General features: G+C 39.9%; 1 protein-coding gene across 1 annotated transcript in view; it reads left to right on the top strand.

Annotated features, from left to right (window-relative positions):
• The window catches only part of LOC132834778 (E3 ubiquitin-protein ligase ARIH1), a 76,822-nt gene that overhangs the window by 24,704 nt on the left and 26,472 nt on the right, over nt 1-25,646 (top strand). The window contains exons 4-9 of the mRNA XM_060853776.1: nt 14,758-14,850; nt 14,949-15,004; nt 23,112-23,178; nt 23,531-23,637; nt 23,755-23,797; nt 24,730-24,801. Coding sequence (XP_060709759.1) covers nt 14,758-14,850; nt 14,949-15,004; nt 23,112-23,178; nt 23,531-23,637; nt 23,755-23,797; nt 24,730-24,801 — 438 coding nt within the window. The remainder of the gene's footprint in view (nt 1-14,757; nt 14,851-14,948; nt 15,005-23,111; nt 23,179-23,530; nt 23,638-23,754; nt 23,798-24,729; nt 24,802-25,646) is intronic.

Below are 25,646 nucleotides of genomic sequence, written 5' to 3' on the forward strand. Positions count from 1 at the left end.
AAATATACATCTTTTTCCTTTCTTGTTGGAACTTCTTTGTTTTTTTCAGCTCCCCTTCCCACCTGGCCATTTCTTTCTCTTTGGTCTCCCTCACCCCACCCCAAAGTAAATCTCAGAATGTGGCGGGTCCCTTAGCCACCTTCCCTGTCTCAGATCTGAAAATTTATCATTGAGCAGGCACTTGTACTGTAAAGGGTATCTTTCAAATTCCTCCCCTTTTGAAAAAAAAAGGGGCAGATGCTTTGAGGCAGTGGTTTAAATGCTTGCAGATTGGGTATACAAATTATATTTTATACATGTATTTTAGTCTTAATCATTTAATAATTTGTTTAATAGATACGTAGAATAGTGGTAGTATAAAGCATGACAAGGTGGAAACTAGTTTCATATTCTCTCATTAGAAAGAAGAAAGTGGGGGGTCTGGAAGCGCCACTAGGATCACTAACTCAGTGTCAGATTGCCAGGTAGGGTAAGATTATAAAGCTCTATCTTGTGAATGGGGTGGCACCTTGTATTCAAAATGTGCGTTTTTGAAAACTATCAATATTGTGGCTGATATTGATTAGTTTGGTCTCCTGATCTTCTTACTGCTACTCTGAATTCTAAATTCCCCCCCCTCAGCAGTTGTCGTTGGTACAGCACAGTTTGTATTTACTGATCACTTCAATGAATCAATATTGTCAATCTAAACAGATCCTTAATTGAAATTTCCAAAGTGTGCCACCCCTAGTATAGTTTAGTAGTTGGTTTGAGTTTATTATGTAGTCTATCAAAAATAAACATCTATCCAGCCATTGATTTCCCTTCAAATCTAAAATAATGGGCATTTAACTGGACAAATGGCTTTCAGCTGATGAAGGATGATCTTACCTGAGCTGAAAAAAATAGAAGCAACAATGTTGCTAAAATCTGTCTTCATTTGCAGTACCCATCCGCATTCAGCTTTACTACCTGGCTAGCCCTGGGATGAAATGAGCTGATTCTATTCCTAAGTTAAGGTTTTGAATTGCTATGTGATACTCTATCTACTGGTTCAGATGTTGTTTAAACTTGCTGAACCCTCAGCTATTGCTGTGCCATGTTCATTTTAATGAAATTTTAGTGCATCATTTTCTGAATCTCTTCAGTTCAATAAACTAAATTGTTTGCCCCAGTGAACCAATTATAAACCTAAATTTGGTTACAAATAGTGTCCATTTGATTGACTGCAATATAGTTAAACTTAGAGCTTTAGCATGTATTTCATGTTCAAGGATATGATTATATAAAGGCCCAAGATGCGATCTATCCTAATGTTTGCATATGAAAGCAAGGAAAATTTTGAAGTCAATGACCTTTGTTTTATTTTGCTGCAATTTTTTCACTTTTGTATTGTTGGGTGTATTAAACATTTTGTTTAAAAAATTTATTTATATTGGTCACATATAGTTTTATATATGCTGAATCCTTGTTTCACTTGGTCACTATCTGAGTCAATAGTAATCCCTCAACACAAAAACGGTTATCGGTTATTGGTCCTTTTTATAGAAGTTTGCAACTTGCTTCGCTGCAATTAAAATGTCCTGATGGCAAGAAGAGCATGATATATCTATGGGGTTTTTTTGTTTAAAAAGAATTATTAAAATGACTATTTTCAGTTGTTACATGTGACAAGCATATGGACGTACATGGGATAGTATAGGTTAGATGGGCTTCAGATTGGTATGACAAGTCGGTGCAGCATTGAGGGCTGAAGGGCCTGTACTGCGCTGTAATGTTCTATGTAATTGTAATGCACAATACTGCTGTGAAATCCTGAAGGATTTGCATCACCTGACTCTTTTACAATATTTCTTCGTTATTGTAGCTTTTCACTTTCACATGATGAAAGCACAGCCATTATCAAACATTAAATAAAACCAAAATGTTGGCAATGCTTAAGTCAAACAGTACATATAGAGGGGAAAATGCGCTAAGATTTTGGTTCATGATTGAACAAAACCTTTAGTATCTGCAGAAACAGAAACACCCATGTGTGGGTATTGCCAGCATTTCCTGATTTTATTGCAGATTTCCAGCAATTACAACTTTTGATTTTGCCTCACTAATTGTTTTTGTCACCAAAGAGTGCCACGATAGATGACTGAAGGCTTGCAGCATTTCTCGATCTGACTTTCATAAGAGTCAGACTGCTAGTTACTTCCTGTTTACTCAGGCAGTTCTAATAAGTGTCCAAATGTAAACTGTTTAGTAACATACTGAACAAATACACCCGCGTTTCGTTCCAACGCCAGATTCACAGTTGGAGAGGCAAAAAGGGTATGTCACTGAAACCTAAAAGATAACCAATTTACTTCTCTTCCATTATACTCCACATACAATTTGCTACCAAACACGCCCCTCCCAAAGTCAGTGCTAATTAGGAGGAAGAATGACCTTTCTACTTGGGGCTGAGGAAGAGGTAAGCAACAGTTGAACAGTATATTGGGTTTTTACTGTAAATTTTAGACAGCTTTTGGAATTGCTTTTCAGACATGTGTGCCTCCTAGACCAGGTAGCAATGATGTTAAAGTAGAACATCTTTGACCATATCGCTGCAAGGGCAAGGAACACAGCCTTCTTGTTGTAAGATTGCAGGAGAATATTGGTTTATCTGCAGAATGGTGATGCCTTGCGATCTTCATTCTGTCAACGACTGAAAAACTCGTTGCCATCCATGTTATCTTCAGACCTGTACACTATTGGAGCAGGATGGCACTTTCGTGAGCTGAGTCAAATTGAACCTGGATCTTCATATAGTATGATTGTTGCAAGGAGTTGTGGGGGTGTCTGCTAGAATGAAGGTGCTATAATTGTGTTATACATAGGTAATGTACCAGGATGTTGTAAACCGACAGAAAGGTAATAAAGAAGAAGACAGAGGATTCTTAAAACTACTCTCAGAAACCATGACCTAAGTGGCATTTTTCTTTGCTGACTTCTGTTGTAAATTTGTATCTGAGAGGACAGCAGTTGTTCTAATGTAAGAAACCGTAATGATCTTCCAACAACACCAGCTGCTGTGTTGACATCATTCAATGTTTGGACCACGAGTGCAACATTTTCTTTCCCCAAAATAAATATCTCCGATGTTAAGTAGCAGTTGAATCTGTGGGTCTATTGAGCATAGCCTTGTTTGATCAGATAAAAATCATTCATTCATCATCCAAAGCATAGCAGAATATTGCTTCTTTGCAGCTAATTTCACTAAGAACCCAACAAGGTTGTCTGTGGGAATCTGAAATGTTGTACCTCCCAACACTGCCATTCATCATGAAGTATCACATTGATAATAGAAAGGCACTGTAAGTTACCGAAGTGGTGACATTTAAACGTTCAGCAAACAAAGCATAAGTATTCTTGTTTGAATCGAAGATAGCATTTCAGCATACATGAATGTCCATGTCATGTGTTTAAGACCGGCTATGATGAAACCGAATGGAAAAGCATTGCTAATCTGTGAAGTTACAGCAATAAAATTTGTTTTCAAACTGTCCTACGAAACAAACATTGTATAAATACTCTAAACCTAGAATAAACCTATTATTGTGTGGCTATTTTCAGCTTTTGATTTTTATTATTTTAATGCACAAAGTCTTGAAAAAGACATCCTTCAGAGATCAGTGTACAGGCAGTCTCTGTTTGGTCCATTGAGCTTTGAGATTGCTCCTCCCCAAAAGCACTGTGGGAGTACTTACAGCACATGGATTGCAGTGGTTCAATAAGACAGACAGTTTGCCACCAACTTGTCCAGGGTAACTGGGAATGGGCAATAGATACTGGCTTGGCGCCAGTGACACTCCTACTATAAATAAATGGGGGAAAAAAACACGATGGACCTGTGCAAACCAAACCTTAAAGTGATGTTCATAATGCAAGATAAGCAGAACTCTCTTTTGTGTTCTAATCAGGTTTCTCATTCTATCTGAAATGTAGGATAATAGCAAATAATCAAGTATTGTATCAAGTAATGATCTAAAGCTTACAGTATGTATTGAAGAACTGAGATTCTCAATGAAAATATCATCCAACATATTCCTTGAAACTGTCGAGTGTGGTGCTGGAAAAGCACAGCAGGTCAGGCAGCATCCATCTACATTTGGGACACCACCCATGCCTTTCACCACCTCCAAGACTTTAGTTTCCTCTACGCTTATCTTTACCATAAATATCCAATCCCTGTATACATCTGTCTGCCATGACGAAGGCCTCCAAGCCCTCAGTTTCTTCCCCACATAACCTCCCAATCAATACCCTTCCACCTGGCTGAATTGGTCCTCACTTGTAACAACTTCTCCTTTTTAATCCTCCCACTTCCTCCAAACCAAAGGAGTAGCCACAAGCACCCACATGGACCTCCGCTTTGCCTGCCTCTTTGTCGGCTGCATGGTAAGTCCATCTTCCACAGCTAGATCGACACTATTTCCCCATCTTTTCCTCTGCCACATCTGACTATATCGGCGCTACCACGAGCTCTCATGAGGAGGTTGAACAGTTCACCAACTTCACTAATACCTTTCATCACAACTTCAAATTCAACTGGACCATCTCGGACATCTCTCTCACATTTTGTGGACCTCTCCACTTCCATCTCCGGTGACTGACTAACCATGGACATCTACTACAAACCCACAAACTCCCACATCTGCCTGGACTACACCACCTCCCCACCTGCCTCCTGTAAAAACACTATCCCTTATTCTCAATTCCTTGGCGCCTGCGACATCTGTACCCAGGATGACCAATTTCACCATAGAAAATCCCAGATTACCTCCTTCAGAGACTGCAGTTTCCCCTCCTACGTGGTTGGTGATGCCCTCCAGTGCATCTCCTCCACTTCCCCCCCCTCCGCCCTTGAACCACATCCTTTCCAATGCAACAAGGACAGAACCCCCCTGTCCTTGCTCCCACCCCACCACCGCCCATATGTTGCATCATCCTCTGTTACTTTTGGCAGCTACAAACAGACCCCACCACCAGGCATATATTTTCCTCCTCCCCCCCCCTCCTATCAGCGTGTCGGAGAGACCATTCCCCCCACCAGCCCTCACCCCACTCCTGGCACCTTCCCCTGCCACCACAGGAAGTGCAGAACCTGCACCCACACCTACCTATCACCTCTGTCCATGGCCCAAAGGATCCTTCCACATCTGACAGAAATATGCCTCCACCTCCACTAATATCATCTACTGTGTCCGTTGTACCCGATGTGGTCTCCTCTATATCATGAAGACAGGATGCCAACTTGCGGATCATTTCAGAGAACATCTGTGGGACTGCCCTGTGGCTGAACATTTCACATACAAACCCTAACCACCCAACGCCTGGAGGAAGAATGCCTCATCTTCCACCTTGGGACCCTACAACCACACAGGCTTAATGAGGATTTCATCAGTTTCCTCATTCCCCCCCCCCCACCTTAACCCAGTCCCAAACCTCCAACTCAGCACCACTCTCTTGACCTGTCCATAGTCTTTCCCATCTATCCACTCCACCCTCCTCTCCGACCTATCACCTTTCCACCCATCTTCATATACCTATTGCATTCTCAGCTACCTGCCCCCTAGCCCCACCCCCTCCCATTTATCTTTCTGCTCCTCCCGGCCCACAAGCCTCATTCCTGATGAACAACTTATGCCCAAAACGTTGATTCACCTGCTCCTCGGATGCTGCTGTGCATTTCCAGCATCACACTCTCGACTCTGATTTCCAGCATCTGCAGTCCTTTGTTTCGCTTTGCTCAAAACCTTAGCTGGTTTTAAGCTTCTTGTTTCTTCACCTTTTTCTGCCAAACTGAGTTGAAGTGACATCTCAATAAGTGTACCTTGTTAGGCTGAGGCTGTGAGCACATATTCTTAAATCGCTGCCACATTCTTTTCATAATCTTTCCTTGTCTAATCTGTCACAAACTGAGGGGTGTTCCTTGTGATGGCATGGGAATGTGAGTCAGTTATTCAATATTTTGAAGTCCGAGTTCACCCTGAACATCTACAAGACGAAGGTCCTTCACCAACCTGGCTTCGTATTGTGGAACAAAATCCCGATCATCAAAGTCTAGGGGGGAGGCCTTGGACAATGTTGGATCATTTCCAATACTTTGGAATTGTCCTGTCAACCAAAGCAGCTCTTGATGAAGAGATCTAGCATCGCCTCCATAGTAAAGGGGGAAAATGACTGTCAGCTGTTTTTTTTTAATTGAACAGGTGCTATGTGTGCCTATTTTCAATGTATATATGTAGCTTTATTTTATTCCAGTATGCTGCACTGCAAGTCCTACACTCCTGAATTTGTGTCATTGTAATTCTTTGCACGCTCCAAATTATCCAGCAAATGGCTCTCAATTGCAGAAACAAGTTGCAGGTTTTGCAAGAGCTAACTGGTTGGGTATGGTCAGTGCCTTGTTATAATTAGGCAAAGGAGTGTGCTGTTTGATATGACCCATCAGTCTAAATCACATGGTCTACATACCTGGTATCTCATCAGTACTGAAATTCATAAACCACAATTGTCATGTATGATAGGTGGTCTATCTTTTTGATTTTGTCACACCTGCCTGTTGGTGATGAGCATCACTTACGTGGCTAGTATTCAATAGCAGTATGATGCTGCTAGCTTCGCTTGTTGCTTTTCTCATTCTAGGATACTGAGGTTAATGACCTCTTTTCAGGACCAGGAAGGTGAACTTCAGGCCCTCTATGTATGTTATACAACATGACGTGATCTGAGTAGGGTCACTATTATCCTGCGGAATGGCTGTGACAAGCTCACCTGATCAAATTGGCCCCTATTTGTCATGTTGTTGCTAAGGCCAACTGTACATTATAAATAGGTTTAAATATTATTAATAAAGTGTTTGAAATATTTGGGGTTGTGAGAAGTGTGATATAACTGTCAATTTTTTTCTTTTATACTGAGGTGTCTTCATCTGAATAATTGTGATCAAGTTCTCTTTTTCAAAAACAAAGTTTTAATAAATTTGACCTATTATGAAGTACGAAATCTCTAAACTGAAAAGTTCAATGACACTTCTGCCTTTGATGTGAAAACACTATTTATAATTGAGACTCCTTAACTTCAGAAGATTAATCATTCTTGTACTCCGTTCTTTAGAGGGAAAACATGGATCAGATTATTGCCCGAATTGTAGCTGATGCATTTCATCTGAACAAAGTTAGCTGTTCGGTCAGCTGCATTTTATGAATGTTGTTGGAAGAATGTGACTGGTTGCATGTAGAATGATTGAACAATTTTGGGGTGCATAATGCAACTGAAAGAGCAGGAGCTGCCATCTCCAGCCATTATTGTCCACGCGCAAACCTGGAAAATTTTCCAGGTGTCTCAAATGCACCTTTTAGCAGACAAATGTATACTGGTTAAATATATATATTCATATATATTTAAACTTGTGTATCAAGGAGGATGGTATCTCTGATTCCACCTGAATATCACAGCCAGCATAAGCTCTTTATAAAATGATGCATTATTTGTAATTCTGTGTGGAGAAATTCAAAATACAGAAGAACTATGAACACCTCACCCCAGGGAAATAACACAATGCAAAGATCTGACTCTGCAACAAACAGTAAGTACTATTCTGGCTAAAAACATAAAGGGAATAAAAGGGCCATCTTTTGACTAATGGAAAGCATCTCTGCCTAGCAGCTGGCAGCTATCACCTGATAGATTCTTCCTAAGTCACTCACCGTCCTGACTGGTTCAAAATCTGGTACCTCCCTCCCTGATGGTACTATGGGTCTATCTGCATCAAGTAGATTGCTGTGATTCATCAAGGTGCTCAGAAGCCCCTTTTCAAGGGAAATTGAGGGACAGACACTAAGTGCTGGCTCAGAACTTTTCTATGAAAGAATATTTTAAGAATTACCTAATATCTAAGGTGGCACGAAAATGAGATGCTCAACCTTTTGGTTCTCCAGACTGTCTCTTTCGACGACATGACTTTTTATTTTGTTTAGAGACAACCTTATACCCAAAAGCATATCACATCTCACCTTTTTCCCCAATTTACTTTATGCATATCTGAAAGTGATTACAATAGGTGTGAACAATTTATCTCTTCAACTGTGCAACTGGAATAAAAGAGAGTTTGGCACATATTTTCTGCATTTTGTAACCTGGTAAGAATGATCATAGACATTTCAACATCACATGCTCTTGTGTTCATCACTTCCAAGTCATTTGCATGATAGCATTTTTAAAGCAGCAACATTTAATGATCCTAGTTCAGTGATCAAAAGTCTGTTGATTTGAGTTTGGAAGATGATACAGTGTGCAGACATATGCCAATTATGGCTTTAGTTTTTGAGGTTGATTTTATTTTGTAGGAAATGAACAACTGAAAAGTTACTGACCAGTTTGTTCCATTACGTTTGCATTCTTTGTTAGTGTTAATGCACATGTTGACGGACAAAATTATTTGGACTTTGTTGTTTCTATTCAGCAATTTCTCAAGAATCATTTTTATTTCCCTTTTTGAAAAAGTTTTCAAAAGTTTTGGATGTTGGCCTCTAACTTGACTCTCACCAGCAAGAGCACCTAGTTCTGTGGAGTTTCTTCAAGTGACAGACAACCCTTGTGACTTCCAGATTAGCTAGTTATAACTGTAGAGAACTTGTGTCTAACTAGTTTGTTTATTTTATTTAGAGAGGGATTACTTAGCTTGCAGATGTGAATATCATGTTTTTGAGAATCAAGGAATTGTCTTACCTTTTTTGTTTTCAACTAGGGTTCTCTTAGATATTCATTCGTTGTTAGCAGATATTTTATTAAGAATATGTGCACCCTGTTGAAAAGTTCCAAGAATCTTTCATAAGTGTAGCTATGGGTCAGTTATATTAACTGCCAATTTTGACACATTACAAACTATTCTATTCTATCCATTTTCACTTTGCAGTTTCAGTGAGTGAAATCTTGTTATAGAGCCATACTGCATGGAAACAGATCTTCAGTCTAACCAGTCCATGCTGAACATAATCCCAAACTAAACTAGCTCCACCTGCCTGCTCCTGACCCATATCTTTTCCAAGCCTTCCCTATTCGTGCACTTACACAAGTGTCTTTTAAATGTTGTAATTGTATCCACACTCCTCATTTCCTCAGGAAGTTCATTCCACAAGCGAACCACCCTGTTTTTTAAAAAAAATTGACCCTTATGTCTTTTTGAAATCTCTCTCCTTTCCTTTCTCTTCAAAAATATGGCCTCTAGTCTTGAAATGTCCCCATCCTTGAGAAAAGACAACCACCATTAATTATACCCCTCATGATGTTATAAATCTCTACAAGGTCACCTCTCAGCCTCCCTATAAGTCCCAGCCTGTTCAGCCTTTCTTTATTACTCAAACCTTCCATTCCTGGCAACATTCTGGTAAATCTCTTCTGAACCCTCTCCAGCTTAATATCCTTCTTATAACTGGGTGACCAGAATTGAATGCAGTATTCCAGAAGAGGCATCACCAATGTCCTGTACATCCTCACCATGATGTCCCAATTCCTGTACACTCAGGGTTGAGCAGTGAAGGCAAGCTTGCCAAGTGCATTTTCAATCGCCCTGTCTATATGTGGCACAAACATCAAAGAATTATGTACCTGAACCTCTTAGGTCCCTTTGTTCTCCAACATTACCCAAGATCCTACCATTAATTGTATAAGCCCCACCCTTGTCCTAAAATGCAATATCTTGCATTTATCCAGGTTGGACTCCATCTGCCATTTTTTTTCAGCCTATTGACCCATTTGATCAAGATCACTTTGTATTTTCAGTGTTCTTCACTGTCTACTATGCCACCAGTTTAGGTGCCATGTGCAAACTTACTAACTGTGCCTTCTGCATTCTCAAACAAATGATTAATCTAAATGATAAACAATAGAGGATCTAGAACTGGTCTCAGGAACATTGCTGATAGGCCTCTATTCTGAAAAGCAGCCCTCAACCACCACTCTTTGTCCATCCGTCAAACCAATAATATATCCATTAGGCAAATTTGTGCTGAATCGCCTGTGACCTAACTTTATTAGTTAGTCTATGTTATGTAGATCCACAGTGTCAGACCAGCCTCTGCAGTTTGCTATTGTATTTTTAATGATAAGCAGGAGAGAATTGCAATAAATGAGTAGTCACCTTTGTTTTATTTTATTGTATTTTTCTAATCAAACTATTCAGAGATGTTATTATACAACTCTGGAACAGGTGGGACTTGTATACTTGTATCAGGCCTCTTGGTCCAGAGGTAGGTACTGTACCTCTGCAAACAGAGTCCCCACAAGTAGTCAGCTTATGGATCTGTGCCAAATGACTGCAGATTTGCAATACTGAATTATTCTGAATGACAGCAAGTTGAAATTATGGTGAGTGAATTAGGATTGTTTCTCAGCAATAATCTGAACACTTCTTAAAGTTGAATAAACAAATGGTCTGCCCTGTGCAATTAATTCAGGAGACTTAATGTCATCTGTTCACTTTAATTGCCTTGTTAACCCTTTATTTTCCACTGGAGGTTTGTATTTATTATATACATTGGTTAATTGGTTAATTTGACTAATTACTTGTGAGTCCAAGATCAAGTTGTTTTCAATATGTTGTCCAAGATACAAACATTCAAATTAGTGCTGTCCACAGATAGCAAAAGCTTCCAAATATATAAAAAAAGGTAAGAGTAGTTAAAGTGAATGTTGGTCACTTGGTGGATAAAACTAGGGAGTTAATAGTGAGGAACACAAAAATGGTGGTGATACTAAATCAATATTTTGCATCTGTTTCCATTGTGGAGGGCATTGTACCATCGCAATACTACCACTTATTGCAGAGATTATAGAAAAGGAGGAACTGGGAACCATCATGATAACTAGCGAAAAAGCACTAAGCCAGCTATTGAGTTAGAAAGCAGATTAATCCTTATGGCCTACTTCCTAGGGTCTTGAAGGAAATGGGAGCACAGATAGTGGATCCATTGGCTATAATATTCCAACATTTCAGGATGCTGTGGAAACGCTTAATTGGAATTGTAAAAATGCTAATATGACGCCTTTTTTGAAAAAAAGTGTAAAAGACAAAGAAACTATCTACCATTTAGATTAAATTACATAGTGTGGAAACAGGCCCTTCGGCCCAACAAGTCCACACCGACCCGCCGAAGCACAACCCACCCAGACCGATTCCCCTACATTTACCCCTTCACCTAACACTATGGGCAATTTAGCATGGCCAATTTATCTAATCTGCACATTTTTGGACTGTGGGAGGAAACCGGAGCACCCGCAGGAAACCCATGCAGACACTGGGAGAATGTGCAAACTCCACACAGTCACCTGAGGCAGGAATTGAACCCGGGTCTCTGGTGCTGTGAGGCAGCAGTGCTAGCCACTGCGCCACCCACAATTTGTCGTAAAATTGCTAGAAGCTATCATTTAAAGTAATAGTAGCAGGGAGTTTGGAAAGTTAAAATACAATCCATCAGTCAGCATGATTATATGAAGGGTTAGTTGTATTTGACTTATTTGTTAGAGTTCGTTAAAAATGTAACTAACAAATAAGGTAATGGAAGTCCTGTTGGTGTAGTATATTTGGACTTTCAGAAGACATTTGATAAGGCGCTGTGCTAAAGATTAATACACAAGATCACAGGGGATTGGGTGTAGTATTATTCACTGTATTCAAGCTTGAATTTGACTAACCTGAATGCGTCTTCTGAATGAAAGTTGTAACTAGGAGCTGCAGCAGGATTTGGTTCTTGGCCCCAATTATTTGCAATCTGTACTAATGATTTTGATGTGGACATGAAAAATACTGTAGCCAAATTTGCAAATTATACTAACATAGGTGGGAAAGTAAGTTGTACTGAAGAAATAAGAAATTTATAAGTGGAAATTGGTAGGTTAAGTAAATGGACTAAATGTTGGCAGATGGAGTTTAACACTGATGTGTGTGAGGTTATCCATTTTGGTTGGAAAGGCAGTTTATGATCTAAAATAGAAAGAAATTTCACAGTGCTTCAGTGCAAAAGGATCTGGGTACTGTTGTGCATGAATTGCAGAAATCTAGGATGAAGGTACATCAGGTAAACAAGGGCAAATTGAGTTCTGGCATTTATTGCTGAAGGAATAGAGTATAAAAATAGGGAAGTTTTGCTTCAACTGGAGAACGTATGAGTGAGACAACATTGGGTTTGATGTATAATTTTGATCTCCTCATTTGAGGAAGGATGTAGTAGCATTAGAAGCCATTCAGAGGAGGTTCACTTCATTGGTCCCAGGGCTGAGGGGATTGCCTAATAAAGAGTGAGTAATTTAAGCCTATATTCTTTGGAACTTAGAAGCATAAGAGGAGATATAAGATTTTAAAGGGGCTGGGCAAAATAGCTGTAGAAAGAATGGTTCCTCATGCAGTAATCTAGAATGAGTGATAGATTTAGAATGAGGGGTAGCCGGCTTCAATAGATATAAAGGAATTAATTATTTTAAAGGGTTATGAACCTGTGCAATTCAGTGCCTCAGAGTTCATGGACTCAAAAAAAAACTTTTAGGAGGAGATAGATTTAAAATCTGTGTTTATGGAGAGTAGGCAGGAGGGTGGAGTTGAGGCTAAGATGAGATCAGCTATGATCATACTGAACAAGTTGGGGGGGCTCAATTCTACTCCAGTGCTTAGTTCTTATGTTCTAAAGTAGACCAATTAGATGGGCAGACTTAACTGAACTTAATATAGTTGGTTTCTGTATTAGTTTAGCATTCGGGGCAACTATTAGCTGCTGTTTAATCCTCCCTCCAACACATTTTAAATTTTTAAAATATCATATTTCACTTTTAATAATGGTTAAGTTTGGTCAATAGGACTGACCTAATAATATTTGTGAAGTCCACTAAACGAGATATGAATGTGCAATAGCCAGTATGCACCAAATTGCTATTTCCCAGATTACTGATACCATAATAAATTGACAACCAGCAGTGTCAGTTGTCCAAATGTGTCAGTGAGGTTCAGATGGATCAATTTTACTGAATGTGTTTTCTTCGGGAGATTCAATTGTTACATAACGGGTACTATTCCAGATTGGAAAATTTATAAAAGATCTTTGCAACAACTTTGTGCCAAAGTGAAGTCTGCAGTTGTTTTGCATTTGGGATAGTCACTCCGTAATTCTCAATACTGTATTTCCACCAAGCAAAAAAGTTGATTAAGGTCCTTTTCTGTCTCTTTTTCTCCCAGAAGACTTGAATTCCTTTATCTTCAGAAGGACCACTGCACTGCCCAAGGGTTAATCTGATTCTAAATGTCCCCTGTTTGAGATTGATGCTAAGGTAACAGTTGAATAGCCTTTGAATTAGCACTGGTTCAACCCTAATGGACAGTTGTCTACTGAGGCATCCATCTTGTAAGGACTTTGGGGGGGGGGGAAATAGGTTAGTTCAGAAGGTAAAAAAGTTCTTATAACTGTCTTTTCTAAACAAGTAAGATATAAGCCAGGAAGCTGCTGGCCATTTATTCTTTCCTTCACTGCAGACAAACTGCACAATCCTGAAGACAGAAGGAGATTATTGAAACCTGAGGAAGACCTGAGGCGGTTGGAGGGGGGTGGAGGTGGCAGATGCTGCTCATGATTTCATCAATTTCTAATTCATTAGTCATAAAATTTATTTAGAGTTTTATGTATTGATTGTCTTTTTTTGTGTTGGGGCATGAACCAAACTGGCAAGGCCTGCATTTATTGTCCATTCCTAATTTCCCTTGAGCAGGTGGTCGTAACCTACCTTCTTGAGTTGCTGCATTCCATAGAGAATAGATGTCCTTCGGTGCTGGTGTGGAGAAGCCCAGGACGTAAATGGGGATATAATCATCTAGTTAGACATAACTGTGATTTCTTAATAGTTGAATGTGGCTGAGACTGCCAAAGTGTGATTCTGGAACCATTTCATTTTCCATTTATGTACCTGGTTAGGATAGAGTCATTATGTCAAAGTTTGCTGCTTAAAGACTTTGTAAACTGAAGATAAATGCAATTCATTTCAAGGGGCAATAAATCGTTTGTTGAAATGGGCAGGTCAATGCTGGGTGTAGTTTACAACATGTGAAATACAGGAAAGGTAATATACGCTGAACAGTAGGGCTGTTGAACACAGAGTTCCTGGAATGAGGAAATATTGTTGAAGTTGGTTCGTGATTATGAGAAACAAATGTTTTGTTTAAATATTGAATATAATGATGAATTTGAGCAATCATTAAGCCTTCATATTTCATAAAGTGTCCGTGTTTCCTCTTTGTATGGCTGTGCCCTATGGAATTGTTGGAGGGGTGCCTCTGCCTCTTGGGACAGGCTTGAGGTCTTACCATTTTGTTGTTGAAGGGGCAAAATGATGCGCTGCTGTGCCTGCAGGGCATTGGGAGTTTTGCCACTGCCCTATGGAGTCACATGCAATGAAATATATAAATAAAAATCCCTTGCCATTGACTTGCATGGATTTCGAGATCCTGACAGGTTAGATCTTGATGTCTTAGCTTCAGATTTATTCACTAATGTCTAATGGATTCAGTAGGGCAAAAGAGAAAAATAAATAACAGCGAGTAGGACTTAGCAGCCTGTGCATCCGCGCAAGACATCACATGTTGTATTTTGTATGTTGTGTTAAAGCTTTGCATGTGATTTAATATTGTTGAAATATTCTTGGATGCTAATTGCATCAAATAATTACACTGGCAATCTGTTTTTTAAAATTTCTTGCTTGTTGCAGTACTTCACAGGCTTAGAATGTGGTCACAAATTCTGTATGCAGTGCTGGAATGAATACTTAACTACAAAGATCATAGAAGAAGGTATGGGGCAGGTACGTATTTGTGTCATTTGTCTCATTTTCACTGGAACTGAACGTTTTGAGTCGTACTGCGTTAGCAGCATCATTTGTTCTGATTTTTTTTCTTGCAGACTATATCGTGCCCAGCTCACGGCTGTGATATCCTCGTCGATGACAACACAGTTATGTGAGTTTTTTTTTAAATACCTGATAACTATTTCTATTTACATACAGCTCAGGAAAAGAATCTAACTCTGGGGTGCATGGCTAGAATTTCAGGGAAGTGAAATGATGTAAAGTTTTCTGTACTGCATTCACTTCCCAAAGACGCCAAACTGTATAGTTCCAGGCACGGTTCATTTAAATTTAGATCATGTCTGGAAAGATTGTTTTGTGTGCAAATGGGAAATGATAGTTGTAGTCATGTCATGTTAGTGGAGTTATGAGAATATTAAGCAGTAGTAGCTTAAGTATTTTTTTCACATTAGTGCCAGTACAATAAACAGAGGGATAACAATATGTACAGTTGCCATGATCATAAACCAGTGGGAATATAGTTACTGACTCTTGTAATTAGAGGTCACTGTAAAGAGATTTTGTTCTCCAGAAGGTAGGTTGGGATGTAGTGAGGGTGGTTAAAAACAATGCCTGCAAATGCTGGAAACCAGATTCTGGATTAGTGGTGCTGGAAGAGCACAGCAGTTCAGGCAGCATCCAAGGAGCAGCAAATTTGACGTTTCGGGCAAAAGTCCTTCAGTGGTCATTCTTTGGTAAAGTGTAGAGATTGATGATTTCAATCTATCTTTTTGCTTCCATAATTTGTTTTTATCATTCTTTTAACTTGGTGCATCCTGACAAATACCGCTAACACTCTAATTTTATCTAACTTCATTTCTAATGCATGAAACCTTTTTGTTAATAAGCAAAAGAGCTTGCAAATATATATTGCCTTTCATGATCTCAGGGCAATGCAAAATTCGTTTAAAGGCCAATGAAGCATAGTCCTAATTGTAATGTAGGAATCATGTCAGCCAATTTGTGCCCAGCAAACTTCCAAAAACAATGATATGATACACAGCTTTTCTGTTTCTGTGATGTTGGTTGAGGGATATATATTGGCTTTGACACAAAGGAAAACTCCTTAAAGTAGGAATTGGACAACTCCACCACAGGGTATCGCTCATACAGTACTGCTGGCTGAATGTTAGCATGGGTAATGTGATGGAAGGCATTGCTGCTACCAAGCTTGTTTTTTTTTGCTTATTTGGTTTGATTTGATAACATTTGCATTTATAAATTATAAATGTTAACTTTATTTATTCACATTTGCCACAGTTCTGTTGTGGCTTGGACCTCATTATAAGAACTCAATGCAATTTAAGCTGACACTTCAGGACAGTAGTGAGGGTTTTGAGTTGTCAGTGGTTCTATCCCTTCATGTGAGGTAGACCTTGAACCTGCCTTGTCAGTGTGGGTACAAAAACACTCCCTCTGAAGGAAAGTATATTCTCCTAATTTGGCCCTTAGTGCCAAAAGGAGCAGGTTTTGAGGTCACCAGTGTTGAAGACTTTATTGAGCTACTTTTATTTTGTGACATCATAAAAGTAGTTTGTGTATTTGGAGTTGTTTCAAAACCATAGTAAGCTGCTACGCAAGTATTTCAGACTTTGGAAGTAGTGCCCAGATGTTTGTACAGTTTGAGTGACAGATAATCAGCTGGACTTGTGTAATTTTGTCAAATGTCTTTATTCCATATACTTCACGAGGGCAGCAATCTTACAACCTGTAGCTCATTAAATTGCTTCCATAGTTATTTGCAGTCTGTGCGAATTTATATTCATGTATTGTATTGGCTATTTTAAGCTTTTTTTTTGGTTGTGCAGTGTATAAATAGTTACTGGGAAATAACTTTCATACAATTGCCATCTAGGTCTTAGCATCTAGTCAATTTTTGATGCATATTTTAATGACCACAATGAAGGCGGGGGGGGGGGGGGAGCAACTGGAACGGATGGAGGGTTCCTAAAGCAAGCGTTAAAGGGTTTCCTAATCTAGTGTAGGAGAGATATTGATACCGAATATATTTGAAAAGTAGAAAATAGGTTAGGTCTTTTGGGAGCAAACCAATACCTTTTGGGATGGGGTCTAATTAAAATGGAGGACAGTGTTCACAGTCTGAAGTTTGTGGAACAAGATGCTGAATCCTGAAGCACAAAATGAGGTACTATTCCTCCAAAGTGTGTTGGACTCCTGGAGCACTGCATTGGGTCTAGAATGGAAATGTTAGCATAATTCTATAATAACAGATTGTATAGTTTCTGAAAAATATTTACCTGCATCAAAAGGAATCTGGTATTTGTATTTAAAAAGGAGTTTACTATAAAGCAGCAGCTCAAGCTAGGTGGCACTAATTTTAATGCATCAATAGCCCAGGATTCTACATGGAAACAAATCTAGGAATACAGTAGTAGTCAAGACTAGATCTTACAAGAAGACAAAACTAAAGACTTATTTTAAAAGCTAAGTGCATTCAGATACTGACTGATAACGCTCATTGAAGTAAATGAACACTATCTTACAGCCATTTTGGAGAGACTTGGTTTCAGGATGACCAGAATACTGAGGTGTGTATGTCATTCAAGTGCAGTAGGAAGTTAGTGGGGGAGTAGCACTGCTAATCGAAGATGGCATTGGTACATTAGGAACACAGCAGGTGTAGGCCATTCAGTCCCTTGAGCATGCTCTTTCATTCTACATCATAGCTGATCATGTACCTCAGTACCTGCACCATGTCCATATCCCTTGACATTAGCGATGAGCGACCTATCAATCTCTGTTGAATTTAGTAAATTACATTCTTCTGGGATAGAGAATTCCGAAGATTGATCACCCTATAATTGAATGTTTAGACTGGTGCCTGCAATTCTGGTTATCTTTCTATAGGAAAGATGTTGTTAAACTTGAGAGGGCGCAGCAAAGATTTACAAGCAGGTTGCCAGTATTGGAGAGTTTGAGTTATAGGGAGAAGCTGACTAGGTTAGTGTGATCTTCCCTGATCTGTTGAAGACTGAGAGGCGATTTTATAGAGATTTGTAAAATTGTGAGGGGCGTGGATAGGGTGAATAGCCATGGTCTTTTTTCCTCTGGTGGAGAAGTCCAAAGCATAGGTTTAAGATGAGAGCGGAAAGCTTTAAAAAGAACCTGAGGGGTAACACACAGGATGGTGCATATATGGAATGAGCTGCCAGAGGAAGTGGTAGAGGCTGGTACAATTACATTTAAAAGGCATCTGGATGGGTGTATGAATAGGAAAGGTTCAGGGAGATATGGGCCAAATGCTGGCAAATGGGACTAGGTCAAATTGGGATGTCTGGTTGGCCCAGGTGACTTGGACCAAAAAGTCTGTTTCTGTGCTGTATAAGTCTAACTGTAACAAGGTGCTCCTCGTTTCAGTCCTAAAGGGCTTGCCTTTTATGATATTCTAAACCCAATAGCTTGGGTTAGCATTGTTTCTATATATAGCTTGTGTATCCCTTTAAGACTTCTAGAATTCATTTGGTATGATAAGTTTTTACACAATCATCTCATTCTTCGAACTTCTGAGAATACAGGCCCAATCTCTCCTGACTGGGTAATCCAATCATTCCACGAATCAATCTGGTGAACCTCTGCTGCACTCCCTCTAGGAAAAGTATATCTTTCCTTACACATGTTATTCCTATGTTCATTCTATTGTGATAAAGACTGTCATGCTGTTTGTCTTTTGAATGCTTTCTGCATTTGCATGCTAGTTTTCAATAACTTGTAAACAAATGCACCTAGACCACTTTGGACTTCTCAGATACTGTTTAAAACTTGTAAACGTTTAGAAGACATTTGGGCAGCTACATGAATAGGAAAGGTTTTGAGCAATATGGGCCATATAATGCAGATAAATGGGATTAGTTTAGTTTGGAGAAATTGGTTGGCATGGGTGAGCTGGGCTGAAGGGTTTGTTTCTGTGCTGGATGACTCTGACTTTCTAAGCTCTCACCATTCAAGAAATCAGTTAAAACTCAGCTGCCCAACTTCACTTTAGGGAAGAGCTGGCACTGTGTTAATGAAATTATGCATTGGTTATGATCAGTTGCAAATTCCATTTGTAAAATGTGGAAGAACACTTGAAAAACATGAAAAAGAAAGGAATGCTGCTAGGCCAGGAGTAAGCTCAAGTGGAACCTAAACACTGGATGCATCAATTGGAATAAGTAAGCTGTTTCTCTGCTGGAAACTCTTCGCAGTTTTAAATAGTTCCTGGGCATCAATGAAAGGGCCAACATTTATTGCCCATCACACTTTAAAATATATTTTGGATGTATGCTTCATTGGCTGAGTGAGTGTCTATTGCCCATCCTGATTTAAACTTGAGACGGTGATGTGTTGCCTTTTGTAAATGGCTGAACTCCATTTAGTGCAGGTAGACCCATAATATCATTTGGGCGGGTGTCCCATTTTTTCTTTTTGACCCAGCCACATTTCTAAAAAAAAGGGATTGTATTTCCTAGTTAGGTAGAGAGTGACTTAGAGGGGAACTTGTGATGGTGTTCCCAAATATCTGTTGCCCTTACCCTTCTAGATGGTGGGTGTCATGAAGGCATTGTCTAAGGTTCTTTGGTGAATTTCTGCACTGCATGTTGTGGTGATGTATAAGCTGCCGTTGTTGTGTTGGTGTTGGAGGGAATTAATGTTTGTGGATGGGAGCCAATGAAGAAGGCATCTTTGTCCTTGTTGGTATTGAGCTGCTTAAGTGTTGTTGGAGCTGAACTTATTTGGGGTGTTTTCTGTCACACTCCTGAATTCTGCCTTACATATGGTGGGTTTGAGAGTCAGATTAGTTGCATACTGTAAGATTCCCATAAGACATAGGAGTGGAAATAAGGCCATTCGGCCCATCGAGTCCACTCCACCATTTAATCATGGCAAATGGGCATTTCTACTCCACTTACCTGCATTCTGCCCGTAGCCCTTAATTCCTTGTGACATCAAGAATTTATCAATCTCTGACTTGAAGACATTTAGCGTCCCGGCCTCCACTGCACTCCGCGGCAATGAATTCCACAGGCCCACCACTCTGGCTGAAGAAATGTCTCCGCATTTCTGTTCTGAATTGGCCGTTTCTAATTTTAAGGCTGTGCCCACGAGTCCTAGTCTCCTCGCCTAATGGAAACAATTTCTTAGCATCCACCCTTTCCAAGCCATGTATTATCTTGTAAGTTTCTATTAAATCTCCCCTTAATCTTCTAAACTCCAATGAATACAATCCCAGGATCTTCAACCGTTCCTCGTTTGTTAGACCTACCATTCCAGGGATCATCCATGTGAATCTCCGCTGGACATGCTCCAGTGCCAGTATGTCCTTCCTGAGGTGTGGGGCCCACAGTACTCCAAATGGGGCCGAACCAGAGCTTTATAAAGTCTCAGTAGCACATCGCTGCTTCCTTGAAGAAGCATTTTAACCTACTGCGAATCCTCTTGCAAGGATGCCTTCCTTGAAGAAGCTCTCTTCCTTCCTCTACAAGGATTTCAGTGAGTCTCTCTCTCACTGCACCCCCCAGGTCATCTCCTCTGCACAGAAACTCTTCAGCCATGTTCTCAAACAGACTCGTTACCACAGCCACATCTCCTTCCTCAGCACCCACATGGACTCCGAACTACATTCCAACCAACAAAATTTGGCTCCAGTTTCCTCATTTCCCCTCCCCCCACCTTGTCTCAGTCGGTTCCCTCAACTCAGCACCGCCCTCCTAACCTGCGATCTCCTTCCTGACCTCTCCGCCCCCACCCCACTCCGGCCTATCACCCTCACCTTGACCTCCTTCCACCTATCCCACCTCCATCGCCCCTCCCCCAAGTCCCTCCTCCCTACCTTTTATCTTAGCCTGCTTGGCTACTCTCTCATTCCTGATGAAGGGCTTATGCTCGAAACGTCGAATTCCCTATTCCTGAGATGCTGCCTGGCCTGCTGTGCTTTGACCAGCAACACATTTTCAGCTGTGATCTCCAGCATCTGCAGACCTCATTTTTTACTCTTGAGATAAATGACAACATTGCATTCGCTTTCTTAATCACGGATTCAACCTGCATGTTTACCTTTAGAGAATCTTCGACTAGCACTCCCAGATCCCTTTGTACTTTGGCTTTATGAATTTTCTCGCCGTTTAGAAAGTAGTCTAAACTGGCCTTTGATCTACTCTTGTAGCCACAATATTTATATGGCTGGTCTATAGTAGCCCCAAGGGTGTTAATAGTGGGGGAATTCAGTCATGGTAATGCAATTGATTGTCTAGTGATGTCCGTGAGACACTCTCTCATTGTCAGGTAGTTGAGTAGTGCAAATGAATATTTGCTCTTGCAACAGCTCACAGTCATGTTTTCAAACCATCTGGTATAAGTGCATCCACAATGCTGTTGTGGTGAGAATCCTAGGGTTTTTGCTCCAGTGACTGAGAGAATGGCATTATTGTTCCATATCGAGGCTTAAAAGGGCACTTTCATTTGATGTTCCCTGCTGCCTGTGCCACTGTCCTTCTGGGTAGTGGAGGTCTGAAATGTGTTTTCAAAGTCTTTGATTCTGCCTGAGAATAATGACTGAAATACGGTCATCTCCTTGAAAGGTTTTCCTCTGTCCATTGCTGCAGAGTTTGATTTCTCTGCTAGATAAGTTCAACTGCTTTTTCTTTTGTGTGCTTCCTGAGCTTGTCCTGCATTAGTGTGCCATTTTGGACCAGGGGTTTAATACCAACCCACCTATTAAGCTTCCTATGTTTGGGGCAAAGTTGTGCTTTGACAGTGTTTAGTATTTGGATGGGCACATTTTTCTTTTGAGCATAGGAGACTGAGGGGGGACCTTAGAAGTGTGTAAGCTCATGAGGTATGGACAGGGTGAATGCACTCAGTCTTTTTCCCAGGGTTGGAGAATTGAGGACTTGAGGGTGTCAGGTTAAGGTTAGAGAGAAAAGAATAAAAGGGAACCTGAGGGGTGTCTATTTTTTAAACAGAGGATGGTATGCATATGGAATGAACTGGCAGTGCAAGTGATGGAGGCGGGTACACTAACAACATTTAAAAGGCATTTGGAGAAATAAATGGATGAGAGAGGATCAGAAAGATATGGGCCAAGTGCATGGAAATGGGGTAAACATGGATGGACATTTTGGTTGGCATGGTGCAGTTTGGCCCAAAGGCCTGTCTCCGTGCTATAGGATTCTGACTCAATCACTCAATTCTCTCCTGCAGCACTGCTGCTGTGATGAACTTCAAAAGAATTAATGACTTTTTACAGTTCTGAAACAATTAACACTGAATTACAGAACTTGCAGTGCAGAGATAGGGCCATGGCAGTGCTTGTGCTTCACGCTAACCTTATCTAACACTTGCAATTTCTGTAGTGTGTAATTGGCTTACAAAGTAGGGTTGAGCAACTGGCTTCTGATTGATCTGAGTTCATTGTACTTTGTATATACAAGCTAACAGTCACCTTGTTTCAGCATGTTCTATTTACATAACATTTCAGTTAAATGACAGCCATGGTGAAGTGCATCTATCTTGATGTATTTTGTGTTTCACTTCTGATAAATTGCAAGCTGTTTATTTCTGAAGAAGTGGGATCATGTTTTGAAGTTGAATGAACTCTCATCCCTTTTAACTGTTTCAGGCTGATGGTGGGACGCCATTTATCATGTACCTGTTTCTGTTATGACAAACCCAGTAAAGTATACTGCGTTGTTTGCATCCTAATTTGTGACTAGTCTCACTTTTATAGTGCATACATTAGAGTCCTCGCCATTTAATATTAAAATACATAGAGACATTTGCTTTCCTTCCGCGTTTGGCTGTCATTGTGACAAGTTCAATGCAAGTGAGGTGAGCATTTAGTTTATCTAAAGCTCTATCAGAAAAAAAGCCTATAATTCCTGATTGTAATATCTGCCTGCAAAATATGTATCTCCCACAGAAATATGATTCATTTGTCCATTTATCAGCAATCACACTGCAAAGATTTTTTTGTATAAAGAAGATACAAAAGCTTACCTTCTCCAATCGCAAGCCCTCTCTTTCTATCCTGTCTCCTTCTCCTCCTCCTTGTCTCCCACCCAACCCCACTACATCCAAACATCACCGTCATAGTGATTGAGCTATGAAATCTGTAAGAATACAGGCTATGGTTGCATTAAGTTGCTTCCACTATGAAATGACTACTTTTTCCTTCCAGTACATTAGTTTAATCAAGAAATATGTCTATTTATTTTCTCTAGGCGTTTGATCACAGATTCCAAAGTCAAGTTGAAGTACCAGCATTTAATAACCAACAGTTTTGTAGAGGTAATTTTTTTTCTACTCAAAATGAATAATGTGTGTGAAAGTTGTAAGCATGGAACTGTGATGTAAAGGTGTTCATTGAAAGCATTGGCTGCCAAACTAGTGAAATGGGAATTCAAAATGTTCTTCTAAATAAGTTTAATGTGGATTTTTAATCATTTTGCAATATGGCAGTAGTTGGAGGTTTGCAATATTAAGGAGGGGTTGCTGTTTATGTATATATCATAATTCAAGCAACAAAAACGTCATTGGATAATGATTGGGTCTGACTGGAACCTGTCTGTTATGCCACCTTCTCATAACTGTGCTTGTTTTTTTTGACTGAAACACCAACAGTTATGCTTTTCCATCACAGTGCAATCGACTGTTAAAATGGTGCCCTGCCCCTGACTGTCACCATGTTATTAAAGTCCAGTATCCTGATGCAAAACCTGTTCGCTGTAAATGTGGGCGGCAGTTCTGGTAAGTGTGCATAGCACAAATTTCTACTTCAGTGCCACTCTCTGTTACTCGGTGTCTTGAGCTACCTGAACTGAGGTCTGAGTCACACAAATTAAATAACTTTTGTTTAATTTACAGCTTCAACTGTGCTGAGAATTGGCATGATCCTGTTAAATGCAAGGTGAGAGACTGCTACATGTATTCAATCATCAATAAATTCTTGCAATCAAAATACTTCGGTGAAAGTGAAATAAAACAAATGATAAAGCAACAGGATTATGTGGAAGAGTCTACGGGAGAAAGAAGCAGAGCTGGGGAATTGGGGTGTGCTGGTGCTGCTGCAGCTGCACTTTGGCCAGGGACAGAACTGATGTGTTCAGGCCACGAGCAGCATGGGACTCATAATTTCTCTCCCTTATGCTGCCATGTTTCTCACAGCCCCTGAAGAGTGACAATGACTAGTTGTGCTGATGCAACATCTGTGTTGTAAAAACAACAGCCTTGTGAAACATATCAAAAAGATCCATAGTGCAAACGAGGTGATAAAAGGTCTGGATAGAGATTTGTAAATCAGGCCCATATGCAGTTGAAAGCAGTTGGATCAACCAGTGTTGTCAATGAAGAGAGAATGGATGAGCTAATATCCGTTGAACATTGACAGGGCAATGTATTTGAGGCATATTGATTTTCTGTAGAAGTACATGACACTATTATATTAATATTGTGAACAGGAGAAGCCACATTGCATTTGCAGATGCTACAGTTAGAATCCAATGTTTCCATGGGCTGACTTTTGCCAAGTGTCCCATGAAGCCCAGTGCTTCTAACGCAGACAGAAAATCACCCTGAGATACTGTAGTATCTAAATCCCTCATAACACTGGCAGAGTCCAAGGAATAAATAATTTTCTCTGACAGCATGACATGGAGAACAAAAACTGGTGTGTGGAAATTTAAGAAATGTCTCAAATAGTTTGCTAATTATTTGGGGTGTACTGATCTCCATTTTAGCTTAAATATTTCCAAAATTACCTGCAATTGATATATTTGTAGATGAGCTGACTCTTGTAGTTATTAACTGCAGAAATCACATATAACGTTTTCTTCTTTGTAGTGGTTGAAGAAGTGGATTAAGAAGTGTGATGATGACAGTGAAACTTCCAATTGGATTGCAGCAAACACTAAGGTAGACCAGAAACCTCCAGGAACTTAGCACCATATGCAATTGAATGACTTATGTGCCAGAGCATTGCTGAAGAATTACAGAGAAGCCTTCTCTTACTATTTGTATTCACCCCCAAGAGATTGAGATTGACATTGCCACACGTGCATTTTGGATGTATCTTTATCAGTTCTTACTTTCAGGCTTCTGTCCTTGAAACTATTGTGTCTCTTCCATCGAAATTCCTTGGGTGATCTCACAGTTTGTGAACAACGATCGCATTTAAGTTTAGTATGAAGTTAACTGGATCAGTAGTACAAAACTATGAACAATAAAAGTAGCCTTATCTGTACGGCTAAGGACAAAAGGTCTACTGATGGTCTCCATCTCTGTGCTTCCTGTGTTCTCTCTGCTTGGCTCCTCTCCTGTTTAATTTCATATGATTCAATAACTATTTTCCATGTGAGATCAGGCTATTTGCAGTATGTGTCTTTGGTGGAAGACAGCTGTGTGTACTACCTTCTTTATACCTAGTGCCTAAGTGATTGTGACTTCTGATGAGTTAGGTAGCACTCCATAGGATAATGTCAGAAATCATGATAGATTAAACTGCAATTGAAAGGCATGTTTTACTGGCTCCACAAGTTGCACTTGGATGTCCAGATACCTGCAAATGAGCCAACAACAACAGGATCAAAGATTAATTGAGTTAGAGAGGGATTACAAAGGTTGTGGGAGCTCGATTCAAGGCTATACTCCAGGATCACTTAAGTGGCTTAACATGCTAACACAAGGAGCCAAAAACAACTATTTTAATGGTAACTGATTCTCATTTTCACAATGGAAAATAACATTACACAATAAGTAGT

Source organism: Hemiscyllium ocellatum, chromosome 42, assembly GCF_020745735.1.
Source record: "Hemiscyllium ocellatum isolate sHemOce1 chromosome 42, sHemOce1.pat.X.cur, whole genome shotgun sequence".
Taxonomy (NCBI): domain Eukaryota; kingdom Metazoa; phylum Chordata; class Chondrichthyes; order Orectolobiformes; family Hemiscylliidae; genus Hemiscyllium; species Hemiscyllium ocellatum.